This window comes from Denticeps clupeoides, chromosome 3, assembly GCF_900700375.1.
Source record: "Denticeps clupeoides chromosome 3, fDenClu1.1, whole genome shotgun sequence".
NCBI lineage: Eukaryota > Metazoa > Chordata > Actinopteri > Clupeiformes > Denticipitidae > Denticeps > Denticeps clupeoides.
Genome location: NC_041709.1, coordinates 32842466 through 32857063, shown reverse-complemented (window position 1 = coordinate 32857063; position 14598 = coordinate 32842466). Strand labels below are relative to the sequence as shown.

Below are 14598 nucleotides of genomic sequence, written 5' to 3'. Positions count from 1 at the left end.
TCGTATTCGTGAAACAACGACATGACGTGTAGAGAAAGAGTCTCTGTTTCCGCCGTTGTCCTCTGAAGTGTCGTGAAGTGACGCAACAGTGGGCGGCCGCGAGGGCTTGGCGGTTCGGGGGTCCACCTCCTTGCCCGCCAGGCCACCGCCCCATTCTGTTCGCCAGTTGTAAACCTGCTTGTAGGAGATCATTCATCATCGACGCCCAGTTCTTCTACCAGAAGCTCTAAATATCAATGTTACTGTCGGGACGAACCTACAGTACAGTACCGTACGTTATGTATTTATGTTCCTGTGTCGGGCCTGTATTCTCTGAGCTTCTCATTTCTCCACCTTCTCAGGCCCGAAGCTGACGGCTTGAGTTAAATGCCAGGATCCTGGAATTGTGGAATTATGGAATTAATTCCATATTGGAATTATGTATTTCCAAGCGTTTATACAACACACCAGGCCCATTGGCTTCCTGACAAAGTACAACAGATTTTAAACATGCTTAGTAAAGGTGTCATAAACCTTTTTATACGTGAAGGTCAAAGGTCACGTTAGGCGGAAACGAGAAAAGGTATTTTAATGAGCCACAAACCCGACGTTATCAATTCCATGTCTGTCTGCTCAACACACACACACACACACGCACACACACACACACACACACACACAGCGGGGAAGCGGCAGTGGGCGGGGTTTCAGAGTGGGCGTGGCGTGGCTCGCTCTCTCTCCGAGAGAGAGAGACGGAATTTCACTTTCCGCGATTCGGTCGCCCGGGCGAGTCGCGCTTCGCGGGAGCGATGGCGACGTGTACACAGTGACGTCGCGCCCGGACAGGCTCCTCGGACCCGATGCCGTCGCTGTCGCCGGCGCTCGCGCTGCTCGTCGCGGCCGCGCTGTGGCGACGGGGACTCGGCCAGTACACCAGCGACCAGTGCAACTGGAGAGGAAGGTGCGTTCCTAACCCGTCCGCCGTCTTCCTCACCGCAGGGACACGAGGTCCATCCTCCAAGCCACCTTCTGTCACCCGGCAGCAATGGTGCAACTTAACCTCTAACAAAGTGAGGGAGAGACGGATGGAATCCCTGGTCCCATGGCTGCCCACTGCTCACTCAGGGTGATGGGTTAAATGCAGAGGACACATTTCACTGTGTGCACCGTGTGCTGTGCTGCTGTGTATCACATGTGACAATCACTTCACTTTTTTTTTTTTTTTTTTGGTTGGGATTTGTCTTCTCGTCCCCAGTTGTCCTGGTGAGATGACCGGGACGTATGTCTATGTACGGTGTCCTTCTGCGTAATCGGTCCCAGATTAGTTCTGGTTTTTACTCGGGTGTCCAGTTCCTGTCCTTGTTGCATGAAACCCAATTCAGCGGCACGCGAAACCCCTCGATTGACCACTCATGCGCTGCTTGGGGTTGTTAGCGGTGGTTTTTACGGACCAGAAGACCCAGGTTCAAACCCCACTTACTACCATTGTGTCCCTGAGCGAGACACTTAACCCTGAGTGTCTCCAGGGGGGACTGTCCCTGTAACTACTGATAGTAAGTCATTGTAAATCCCGCCATACTGAGAGGATGTCTCTCCACCGATCGTCCCTGGGGATGGACAGTTGGACGGAGTTTTATTTGCTTGGGTGGTAGTAGCCTAGTGGGTAACACACTCGCCTGTGAACCAGAAGACCCAGGTTCAAATCCCACTTACTACCATCGTGTCCCTGAACGAGACACTTAACCCTGAGTGTCTCCAGGGGGGGACTGTCCCCTGTAACTTCTGACTGTTAAGTCGCTCTGGATAAGGGCGTCTGGTAAATGCTGGAAATGTAAATGTCTGGTGACCTTTGGCGTCTGTGAACTCTGACCTTCTGCACCCCGTTCCCTCCTCTTCCTCAGTGGCTTGACGCACGAGTCCCACACGCGGGACGTGGAGCAGGTGTACCTGCGCTGCTCCCAGGGCTCCCTGGAGTGGCTGTACCCCACGGGCGCGGTGGTCGTCAACCTGCGGCCCAACCTGGAGGCCTCGGCCGAGGCCACCAAGCGCCTGCGCGCCTGCGTCAAGGCCCGGGCGGGGTCGCGCGGCGCCAACGTGTACCTGGAGCGGGCGGGGGCGCTGCGCCTGCTGCTGGGCGAGGACGACCAGGCCCGGGGGGCGGTGCGCTGCTTCGGCCTGCAGGAGGGGGCGCTGTTCGTGGAGGCGCTGCCCCGGAGGGACATCGGCCGCAGGGCCACGGCGTTCCTCTACGAGCTGAGCGGCGGGGACGGCGGGGACGGGCACGAGGAGGAGCCGCACAGCAGCGCGGGTGAGAGAACGTCACGTGATCCTCTGACAGGCGCCAGGGGACCTCAGTGGTAAAGAGGCGTGGTCTGCGAGGGTCCTAACTTGTTGAGGTGGTCTGGTGAGGACCAGGTCCCCTCCCCCGAGCTTCTCCCTTCAGAAAGTCCTCGTTGTTTTTGCCTTCCATTTTGGGCCACTTGTAGTTTTTGGGGGTCCCAGCATGCACACAGCGGAGCAGAGAAGCACCCCGAGTCGTAATGGGGTTCTGCAGAGCGGGAAGGATTAAAGACAGGTACAAATCGTTCCCGTCTGGTACAGGGAAGTGGGGGGGTGGGCGGGGTCAGGGCTGCGGCGCACGCCGGCTGCGCCCCTGGATCGTCCCGCCGCTGACATCTGAAAACAAACCGGCCAATCAGAGGGTCACGACCCCCCGCCGCCAGTCGCCGCTCAGCTGCAGGGTGTTGTGGGTAGTGCGCATCTGATGTGCGCTTTTAGACACGCGGCTGACACGCGCGTACAGCGTATTTTATCTTATATTCAACGAAACATTCATTCAAATTCCGAAATTTCATAAATAACCACAAACCCCTTTTTGACGTCAAATGTTTCTGATTCCATTTGTAATCATTTTAAATACGAGCTTCACTTCACCCTTCGATACAATAAAAATCAATCCAACAAAGTACAAAAAAGTACTTTTCAAGTACAAGAAAGTATGATACAATACAAAAAAATAAATATTTTTTTTTGCATTGTACAATTTGTTGTCTGGATATATTTTTAAACGGTACACAAGGTGTGTGGGTTTAACAGCGCTGCTGTGCGGTGGAAACTGACTTCAGTTCTCCTGATGTCCCTCTGACGTACAGTACAGGCCAAAAGTCTGGACACACCTTCTCCTTTAATGTGTTTTCATTATTTTCATGACCATTTACGTTGGTAGATTCTCACTGAAGGCATCAAAACTATAAATGAACACATGTGGAGTTATGTAATTAACACAAAAAAGGTGAAATAAGTGAAAACATTATATTTATATTCTAGTTTCTTTGCTCTGATTACTGCTTTGTACACTCTTGGCATTCTCTCGATGAGCTTCAAGACGTCGTCACCTGAAATGCTTCTCCAACAGTCTTGAAGGAGTTCCCAGAGGTGTTTAGCACTTGTTGGTCCAGCTCACCCCAAACCATCTGGATTGGGTTCAGGTCCGGTGACTGTGGAGGTCAGGTGTCCACTTTTTGTTAAGTTCATAACTCCACATGTGTTCATTCATAGTTTTGATGCCTTCAGTGAGAATCTACCAACGTAAATGGTCATGAAAATAAAGAAAACACATTGAATGAGAAGGTGTGTCCAAACTTTTGGCCTGTACTGTATATATAATATCGGACATTAAGCCCAATACAAATAGGGTGTTTTTGATTTTTTGACTCTGAAGTCCTGTTTAGTGGGGCTGATCAGAAAAAAACTCCCATAATGCTCAGCAGAAGACAAATATTTTAACATGAACTACAATGCAGGAAACATTTTCTTTAATTATCAAATAAATGCAGTGAAATGTGTTAAAACCCACGAAACCAAACAGGCCTGAATAACATCAGCGCCGCGGAGACGTCTGTTTTATAGTCGTGCTTTAGTGCCCGAGGGAGGAAGCGGCTTTAAGGACTCCCCAGAAGTGTGAAATGAGGGGTGGGTGGATATCGTACCATCCTGTCCCGTCAACACCCCGGGATGAAAAGCCCCCTGCCTCCCCCCCCCCCCAGATTTATTACCGGGGCGCAGACTCCTCACCTGTTCCCCTCACTCCCGGGCGCCGTTTCATGTGGGGTGCGGGTGGGCGAGAGATGTTGGACATCAGACAGGAGGAAGCCTGAAACTTCTCCACCGGGGTTCCTTCCACGTTGTATGAATTATTTAATACACACACACGCACACACACACACACACACACACACACACTGCTGCTAGGTGACCTGCATTTGGCCTTCACCACCCCCCCAGCGCAGCCCCCATTTAACATGGAGGTGTGGCAGCCCTCAGAAGTGTAACTGTAGAAGTGTGTTCGAACGAGGCCTTGCCTTTGTGCGTGTGTGTGTGTGTGTGTGTGTGTGTGTGTGTGCTCCCAGACCCTGCGTAAGATCTCTGCTTGTTTTGACGTGCGCGCCGCTCGCCGCCCGGATCGCGTTTCTCTCCGCAGTGCTGGAACGTTCTAACACACTCTCACTTACACAGCTGCACGCGCTCCTGATTTCGGTCTCTCACACACACACACACACACACACACATTGATACAACCAAGGTGATACCGTAGCTAAATATGTAGCTGTGCGTATTTTCTGTAATACGGTGTTGAAAAGCGCTGCAGCTTTTAAACCTTTTTCTTGCAAGGACCATTTCTTTCTCCTCGTGAAACGTGAGGGACGTACACATACACGGCCTCTTGAATAGAGCAACGTCAGGCTCGGTATCGGTCAGATATGGACGAAGATGGCCGACAGATATCCTTATTTGGGGGGGACGCTGATGTCAGACGTCTGGAATCCTCGGCCAGGAAACTGGTGCGTCCTGTAACTGCTGCGACTGGTGGACTTTTGATCTGGTGTGGGGTTGAGGTTCTTCAGAGAGAAACACCCTGCTCGCTGATGAGACTTCTAAATCAGAGCCAGACTGGTGGCTGATGGGTAATTTCCTACACACACACACACACACACACACACACACTGAGCCGGGTGGATTTGGTTAATCGCTTCCAGCAGCCCGTTCCTTCGCCCCCCTCCATCTCACTCCGGCTGCCCGGATTGGATGTCTGGTCTGGGGTCAGACTCGCCGGGCCAGGTGGCCCCCCTGAGAGAAGCCAGGCCTGAGATAATATGATAATCACAGAGATAACAGAACACACACACAGATAACAACACATGCATTCTTTTACATGCTGATAACCGTTAGACGACATGCACCCATCTGTAACTACACATAGACACTGTTATTCAAGCATTTTCTCACAAACAGTAAAATGGTGAAGACATTATTACCGCAGCACAGCACACGGTGACACAATGAAATGTGTCCTCTGCATTTAACCATCACCCTTGGTGAGCAGTGGGCAGCCATGACAGGCGCCCGGGGAGCGGTGTGTGGGGACGGTGCCTTGCTCAGTGGCACCTTGGTGGATCGGGATTCGAACCGGCAACCTTCTGATTACGTGCCCACTTCCTTAGGCCACCGCTGCCTCAAAAAAACTAATTTATGAGTACGTGAAACACTTTTACCAACTACAAAAACTTTCAAAAGTGAAAACGAATTTATGAATACGTGAAACACTTTTACCAACTACAAAAACTTTCAAAAGTGAAAACGAATTTATGAATACGTGAAACAGTTTTACCAACCACCAAAACTTTCAAAAGTGAAAAACGAATTTATGAATACGTGAAACAGTTTTACCAACTACAAAAACTTTCAATACTGAAAACGAATTTATGAATACGTGAAACAGTTTTACCAACTACAAAAACTTTCAATACTGAAAACGAATTTATGAATACGTGAAACACTTTTACCAACCACAAAAACTTTCAAAAGTGAAAACGAATTTATGAATACGTGAAACACTTTTACCAACCACAAAAACTTTCAAAAGTGAAAACGAATTTATGAATACGTGAAACACTTTTACCAACCACAAAACAAACTTTCAAAAGTGAAAACGAATTTATGAATACGTGAAACACTTTTACCAACCACAAAAGCTTTCAAAAGTGAAAACGAATTTATGAATACGTGAAACACTTTTACCAACTTCAAAAACTTTAAATAGTGAAAATGAATTTATGAATACTTGAAACACTTTTACCAACTTCAAAAACTTTCAATAGTGAAAACGAATTTATGAATACGTGAAACACTTTTACCAACCAACAAAACTTTCAAAAGTGAAAACAAATTTATGAATACTTGAAAAACTTTTACCAACCACCAAAACTTTCAAAAGTGAAAACAAATTTATAAAAACTTGAAACACTTTTACCAACTACAAAAACTTTCAATAGTGAAAACTAATTTATGAATACGTGAAACACTTTTACCAACTACAAAAACTTTCAAAAGTGAAAACAAATTTATGAATACTTGAAAAACTTTTACCAACCACCAAAACTTTCAAAAGTGAAAACAAATTTATAAAAACGTGAAACACTTTTACCAACTACAAAAACGTTCAATAGTGAAAACGAATTTATGAATACGTGAAACACTTTTACCAACCAACAAAACTTTCAAAAGTGAAAACAAATTTATGAATACTTGAAAAACTTTTACCAACCACCAAAACTTTCAAAAGTGAAAACAAATTTATAAAAACTTGAAACACTTTTACCAACTACAAAAACTTTCAATAGTGAAAACTAATTTATGAATACGTGAAACACTTTTACCAACCAACAAAACTTTCAAAAGTGAAAACAATTTATGAATACTTGAAAAACTTTTACCAACCACCAAAACTTTCAAAAGTGAAAACAAATTTATAAAAACGTGAAACACTTTACCAACTACAAAAACTTTCAAAAGTGAAAACGAATTTATGAATACGTGAAACAGTTTTACCAACCACCAAAACTTTCAAAAGTGAAAAACGAATTTATGAATACTTGAAACAGTTTTACCAACTACAAAAACTTTCAATACTGAAAACGAATTTATGAATACGTGAAACAGTTTTACCAACTACAAAAACTTTCAATACTGAAAACGAATTTATGAATACGTGAAACACTTTTACCAACCACAAAAACTTTCAAAAGTGAAAACGAATTTATGAATACGTGAAACACTTTTACCAACCACAAAAACTTTCAAAAGTGAAAACGAATTTATGAATACGTGAAACACTTTTACCAACCACAAAACAAACTTTCAAAAGTGAAAACGAATTTATGAATACGTGAAACACTTTTACCAACCACAAAAGCTTTCAAAAGTGAAAACGAATTTATGAATACGTGAAACACTTTTACCAACTTCAAAAACTTTAAATAGTGAAAATGAATTTATGAATACTTGAAACACTTTTACCAACTTCAAAAACTTTCAATAGTGAAAACGAATTTATGAATACGTGAAACACTTTTACCAACCAACAAAACTTTCAAAGTGAAAACAAATTTATGAATACTTGAAAAACTTTTACCAACCACCAAAACTTTCAAAAGTGAAAACAAATTTATAAAAACTTGAAACACTTTTACCAACTACAAAAACTTTCAATAGTGAAAACTAATTTATGAATACGTGAAACACTTTTACCAACTACAAAAACTTTCAAAAGTGAAAACAAATTTATGAATACTTGAAAAACTTTTACCAACCACCAAAACTTTCAAAAGTGAAAACAAATTTATAAAAACGTGAAACACTTTTACCAACTACAAAAACGTTCAATAGTGAAAACGAATTTATGAATACGTGAAACACTTTTACCAACCAACAAAACTTTCAAAAGTGAAAACAAATTTATGAATACTTGAAAAACTTTTACCAACCACCAAAACTTTCAAAAGTGAAAACAAATTTATAAAAACTTGAAACACTTTTACCAACTACAAAAACTTTCAATAGTGAAAACTAATTTATGAATACGTGAAACACTTTTACCAACCAACAAAACTTTCAAAAGTGAAAACAAATTTATGAATACTTGAAAAACTTTTACCAACCACCAAAACTTTCAAAAGTGAAAACAAATTTATAAAAACGTGAAACACTTTTACCAACTACAAAAACTTTCAAAAGTGAAAACGAATTTATGAATACGTGAAACAGTTTTACCAACCACCAAAACTTTCAAAAGTGAAAAACGAATTTATGAATACTTGAAACAGTTTTACCAACTACAAAAACTTTCAATACTGAAAACGAATTTATGAATACGTGAAACAGTTTTACCAACTACAAAAACTTTCAATACTGAAAACGAATTTATGAATACGTGAAACACTTTTACCAACCACAAAAACTTTCAAAAGTGAAAACGAATTTATGAATACGTGAAACACTTTTACCAACCACAAAAACTTTCAAAAGTGAAAACGAATTTATGAATACGTGAAACACTTTTACCAACCACAAAACAAACTTTCAAAAGTGAAAACGAATTTATGAATACGTGAAACACTTTTACCAACCACAAAAGCTTTCAAAAGTGAAAACGAATTTATGAATACGTGAAACACTTTTACCAACTTCAAAAACTTTAAATAGTGAAAATGAATTTATGAATACTTGAAACACTTTTACCAACTTCAAAAACTTTCAATAGTGAAAACGAATTTATGAATACGTGAAACACTTTTACCAACCAACAAAACTTTCAAAAGTGAAAACAAATTTATGAATACTTGAAAAACTTTTACCAACCACCAAAACTTTCAAAAGTGAAAACAAATTTATAAAAACTTGAAACACTTTTACCAACTACAAAAACTTTCAATAGTGAAAACTAATTTATGAATACGTGAAACACTTTTACCAACTACAAAAACTTTCAAAAGTGAAAACAAATTTATGAATACTTGAAAAACTTTTACCAACCACCAAAACTTTCAAAAGTGAAAACAAATTTATAAAAACGTGAAACACTTTTACCAACTACAAAAACGTTCAATAGTGAAAACGAATTTATGAATACGTGAAACACTTTTACCAACCAACAAAACTTTCAAAAGTGAAAACAAATTTATGAATACTTGAAAAACTTTTACCAACCACCAAAACTTTCAAAAGTGAAAACAAATTTATAAAAACTTGAAACACTTTTACCAACTACAAAAACTTTCAATAGTGAAAACTAATTTATGAATACGTGAAACACTTTTACCAACCAACAAAACTTTCAAAAGTGAAAACAAATTTATGAATACTTGAAAAACTTTTACCAACCACCAAAACTTTCAAAAGTGAAAACAAATTTATAAAAACGTGAAACACTTTTACCAACTACAAAAACTTTCAATAGTGAAAACTAATTTATGAATACTTGAAACACTTTTACCAACTACAAAAACTTTCAATAGTGAAAACGAATTTATGAATGCGTGAAACACTTTTACCAACCAACAAAACTTTCAAAAGTGAAAACAAATTTATGAATACTTGAAACACTTTTACCAACTACAAAAACTTTCAATACTGAAAACGAATTTATGAATACGTGAAACACTTTTACCAACCACCAAAACTTTCAAAAGTCCAAACTAATTTATGAATACGTGAAACAATTTTACCAACCACCAAAACTTTCAAAAGTGAAAACTAATTTATGAATACGTGAAACACTTTTACCAACCACAAAAACTTTCAAAAGTGAAAACGAATTTATGAATACGTGAAACACTTTTACCAACCACAAAACAAACTTTCAAAAGTGAAAACGAATTTATGAATACGTGAAACACTTTTACCAACCACAAAAGCTTTCAAAAGTGAAAACGAATTTATGAATACGTGAAACACTTTTACCAACTTCAAAAACTTTAAATAGTGAAAATGAATTTATGAATACTTGAAACACTTTTACCAACCAACAAAACTTTCAAAAGTGAAAACAAATTTATGAATACTTGAAAAACTTTTACCAACCACCAAAACTTTCAAAAGTGAAAACAAATTTATAAAAACTTGAAACACTTTTACCAACTACAAAAACTTTCAATAGTGAAAACTAATTTATGAATACGTGAAACACTTTTACCAACCAACAAAACTTTCAAAAGTGAAAACAAATTTATGAATACTTGAAAAACTTTTACCAACCACCAAAACTTTCAAAAGTGAAAACAAATTTATAAAAACGTGAAACACTTTTACCAACTACAAAAACTTTCAATAGTGAAAACTAATTTATGAATACTTGAAACACTTTTACCAACTACAAAAACTTTCAATAGTGAAAACGAATTTATGAATGCGTGAAACACTTTTACCAACCAACAAAACTTTCAAAAGTGAAAACAAATTTATGAATACTTGAAACACTTTTACCAACTACAAAAACTTTCAATACTGAAAACGAATTTATGAATACGTGAAACACTTTTACCAACCACCAAAACTTTCAAAAGTCCAAACTAATTTATGAATACGTGAAACAATTTTACCAACCACCAAAACTTTCAAAAGTGAAAACTAATTTATGAATACGTGAAACAATTTTACCAACCACCAAAACTTTCAAAAGTGAAAACTAATTTATGAATACGTGAAACACTTTTACCAACTACAAAAACTTTCAATACTGAAACACTTTTAGCAACCACAAAACAACGCGAATCATACGGAAAGGGTAAACCAAACAATAAAGAGATACTTTAATTGGTGTTTTAAGGGAATCTAGAAGCTTAACTGAATGAAATGCGAATGTGTGCTTTCTGCTGCAGCAACAGAAAACCGATATACTAGTGTGAGTAGGAAGCTCATGACGTGTCAGATGTTTAAGCAGCTCAATTTGCTGGTCAACCTAAACAGTGGGCCAGAAATGATCCAACTCTGAATGGTTTGATACATGCAACAGGCACTACCTGACTATCATACCTTACCTTTCCGTATGATTCGGTGCTTGTTTCGTAAATTGAATCATAAATTCCATAAATTTGATTTATGAAATGTTTGGTTATTTTGCAATTCTCTGCCACTGTAGACTATAGTTTCATAGAGAAAGGAAACACACACACACACACACACACACACTTTGTGGTACAGAGAGTGTGAATGGAGACCAGCAGGACCAAAAGCAGAGAACGAAAGGGGACAAAAGAGGATGAAGATGTGTCAACAAAGAAAGAAGAGAGGAGGAGAGAGTGTGTGAGGAACAGCTGAGCCAGCAAACTGAGCTGCGTCTGTGTGTGTTTGTCTGGTTTAAGTCTTTCATTTGGTTATTTTGCTGGAAAACGAATGATGTCTGAAGCCAGTGAGCTGTTTGGACAGGCACTTCATCAGTCACATGACCATGAAAATAAGAGTAAAACACAACCTTCCCTCCCCCCTTCCCGCCCCAACACACACACCTGGTTTGGACGAAACCAGTTTACGGTGTTATTTCAAACGGGGTCGTGGTTTCAGGTCCAATAGATCAGAGGGTTAAAGGTCATGTAGGCACTGGCTCTGAAACAGCTGGACTGTGTGTGTGTGTGTGTGACTCTACGTTTCATCAGTGATGCCTTTTTAATTAGGACTCCAGGATGGGCCCCTCCTTTAAACCTCCCACCTGTCCCCTTTATAAAAACACACACGTCCTCTTCCCTTTTGTGGGGCGTCAGCTCTTCCTGCTGATGTCTAGAGGAAGTGTGTGTGTGTGTGTGTGTGTGTGTGTGTGTGGATATTGGGGCTATTGCCGGTTAAACTGGTGTGTGATGAACACCTCTGGTGTCTCCCTGTGTCTCAGCAGCCTGCCGGCCCTGCAGCGATGCCAGCCTCCTCATGGCCGTCTGCACCAGTGACTTTGGTAAGAGTGCCCCCCCGACCTCTGACCTTTACTCTTGTTGTCAACCCAAACAGCTACAGTGCACCCGGAAGGTATTCACAGCACATTTTCACATTTTGTTATGTAGCAGCCTTATTCCTCAGAATATGTCATAATGACAACATGAAAAAAATGTACTTGAGGTTTTGGCAAATTTATTAGAATAAAAAAAAAAAAAAAACACGGTTCATGTTCTTTAGCTTTATTTTGGAGAGGAAAAAACATTTTATTGTTGGAAAAAAAAAGCAACAGCAACGTTCTGTTATTAATTTTAAATGCTTTGGCTCCCTCGGGTACTGGACCTGCAGACATGTTAGCTAAGTGAAAGCCACGTTCCCACCATGATGAAGGCTGCACGTTCTCCATAAAGCGCCTCTATATGAAATGTGCGTTCAGTTTAGGCAGCAGAAGTTCAACTTCGGTGACTTTGATGGACCCAAACTTGTCAACTAACTAAACGGGTTTATAGCCACCATTAAATCATATAATAATTACACTTTAACTCAGGAAGGGTTCAACAGTCAAAACCAGATGAAATAGGGGTGTCAAGTCCACGGTTCTCAAACCTTTCCTTGTTTGATGAGATTTTGTTCAGATGACGATCTAATCGTTGGATCTCATGCTGGTCTCGCTGCCATTTTATTTTATTTGTAGTTATTTGGTAGAGCTGCACCATTTTATAACATTTCATGGCGAGTGAAGAAGTGAAGAAGAAATGTGCTTCTTCTGAGTTTGTTTAGTGACGGAAGCCATAGCGGCCACAGTGGAAGTGGAAACGCTCATGAACCACCTCGTTCATTCAAAACGTAACCACGTTTAGTTTGTGAAAAGTTAGGGGTCGCCGCAGTGGATGGTTGTCCACACAACTGACCTGGCAAGAGGTCCCCAAGTCACCATAGTTATTAGAACAGTTTTAACAACCGTAGTTTATTTAGGGTGGTAGTAGCCTAGCGGGTTAGACCCAGGTTCAAACCCCACTTCCTACCATCGTGTCCCTGAGCAAGACACTTCAGGGGGGGACTGTCCCTGTAACTACTGATTGTAAGTCGCTCTGGATAAGGGCGTCTGGTAAATGCCGTGAATGTAAATGTAGAATTAGAATGAGCTCGATTCATCTAGTTCATTTTTAATGAGTAGAACCGTAGTAGAACCCTGTCAATCGTTCCGTGTCTAGAAACACGGTTCACAGGTCCCCCCCCTCCCAAGACGTGTTCTCTCCCAGACCCATTCAGCGACCCTGTCCCTCCCTCATTAGGGATGTTCTTTAGTGTCTGGGGGCCACCGTGGTCAGTAGGGGTCACTGAGCGTCACGCCCACAGGGTCTCTGACCCGCCCCCCCCGGGGGGGACACCCTGCGCTCTCCTCTAACTCGAACCAAGCCAGTCAGCACTAATCCAGCACTTTCCTCGGCCGCTTCCTCTTTGTTCCGGTCGGAGGTGCGTAATCCCCCGCTTTTTGCCGGGATAATCCCTCCATTGACGGACCAGGTGTCCGGCCGGGGCGGTGCTGGCTTCTAGAGCGCTCACCTCTCTCCCTCCGACTCTCTCCGCAGTGGGGAAGGGCACCGTCCGGGACGTGGTACGGGCCGGGGACCACGCGGCCCTGCGGGTGACCCTCGCTCGCCTCTACCGCCAGAAGGACCGGGTGTTCGTGTCCGGCGCGGGCGCGGCCCGCGGACGGTGGGCCGGAAGCATCCGAGCCCCCCTTGGCTGCGGGGTCCGTCCGGACGCCGACGGCGACCTCCTGTTCACCGGCTCGGTGCGGTTCGGCGAGGCGTGGCTGAGCTGCGCGGCGAGGTACAGGGACTTCGTGGCGCTGTACCGCGTGTCGCTGGAGAACGGCACCAACCCCTGCAACTTCGACACGGACTGAGGGACACGAGGCGCGGAACCGGAACCAGAACCAGGCCGGGCCCCACCGCGCCCGGAGAGCTGGCGCTGTGGCGTGGAGGCGGAGCACAGACTGCGGACAGACAGATGGGCGTGGTCGTGAGAGAACGATGGGCCAAGCTCAGCCCCTTTCCTGCGAGTCTGTCAGCCTCGCCACAAAAAGAACCTCCTGATTGTTGCTAAGCAACAAGGATTTATTTTAGTTTTTTGCAGAATGTGTCAAAAAAATGATATATTCGGCCATGGTCATGTTTTGTGTGTGTGTTGGTGTTTGTCACCTGTACGTGGTAACGTGGCATGAGTTATTTTTTTTGTAAAGAGCTTGTTGCACGGCCGTCTGCGGTCTGTTTGAGGAAGAGGCTGATCCCACACGAAGGGAAATAAAAATCACTTCCTGGACGTTCCATGGTTTTACCATTGAATTGCACAGCATAAAAAGTGAAAGTGAAGTGATTGTCATTGTGATGCACAGCACACGGTGCACACAGTGAAATGTGTCCTCTGTATTTAACCATCACCCTTGGTGAGCAGTGGACGGCCATGACAGGCGCCCGGGGAGCAAGTGCTTTGCTCAGTGGCACCTCAGCGGATCGGGATTCGAACCGGCAACCTTCTGATTACGGGGCCGCTTCCTTAACCGCTAGGCCACCACTGCCCCTAGCGCAGCACATGATGCACACGATGAAGTTTGTCCTCTGCAATTGTCCTATTTGATCTAGAGCGTTCGGTTACTGGTCTGCCAGGCCACTGGCCCACACACAGTGGGTACGGAGAGTGTTCAGACCCCCTTAAAATTTTCACTCTTTGTTGTATTGCAGCCATTTGCTAAGATCATTCAAATTCATGTTCTCCCTCACTGTTGTACACACAGCACCACGCATTGACAGAAAAGCACAGAATTGTTGACATTTTTGCGGATTTGTTAACAAAGAA

The 14598-nt window shown here is 42.6% G+C and overlaps 1 protein-coding gene across 2 annotated transcripts; it reads left to right on the top strand.

Annotated features, from left to right (window-relative positions):
- Positions 1-737: 737 nt before the first annotated feature.
- On the top strand, positions 738-14068 carry LOC114785828 (meteorin-like protein). 2 transcript variants are annotated; one of them, XM_028972458.1, is made up of 4 exons: positions 738-940; positions 1881-2287; positions 11702-11758; positions 13329-14068. In XM_028972458.1, exons 1-4 carry the CDS (start codon positions 840-842, stop codon positions 13646-13648), a joined length of 885 nt encoding a protein of 294 aa, XP_028828291.1. In that variant the 5' UTR covers positions 738-839; the 3' UTR covers positions 13649-14068. The 2 variants fall into 2 exon arrangements, with proteins under 2 accessions (XP_028828291.1, XP_028828290.1); XM_028972457.1 differs by having other exon boundaries at positions 11699-11758.
- The last annotated feature ends 530 nt before the right edge of the window (positions 14069-14598 follow it).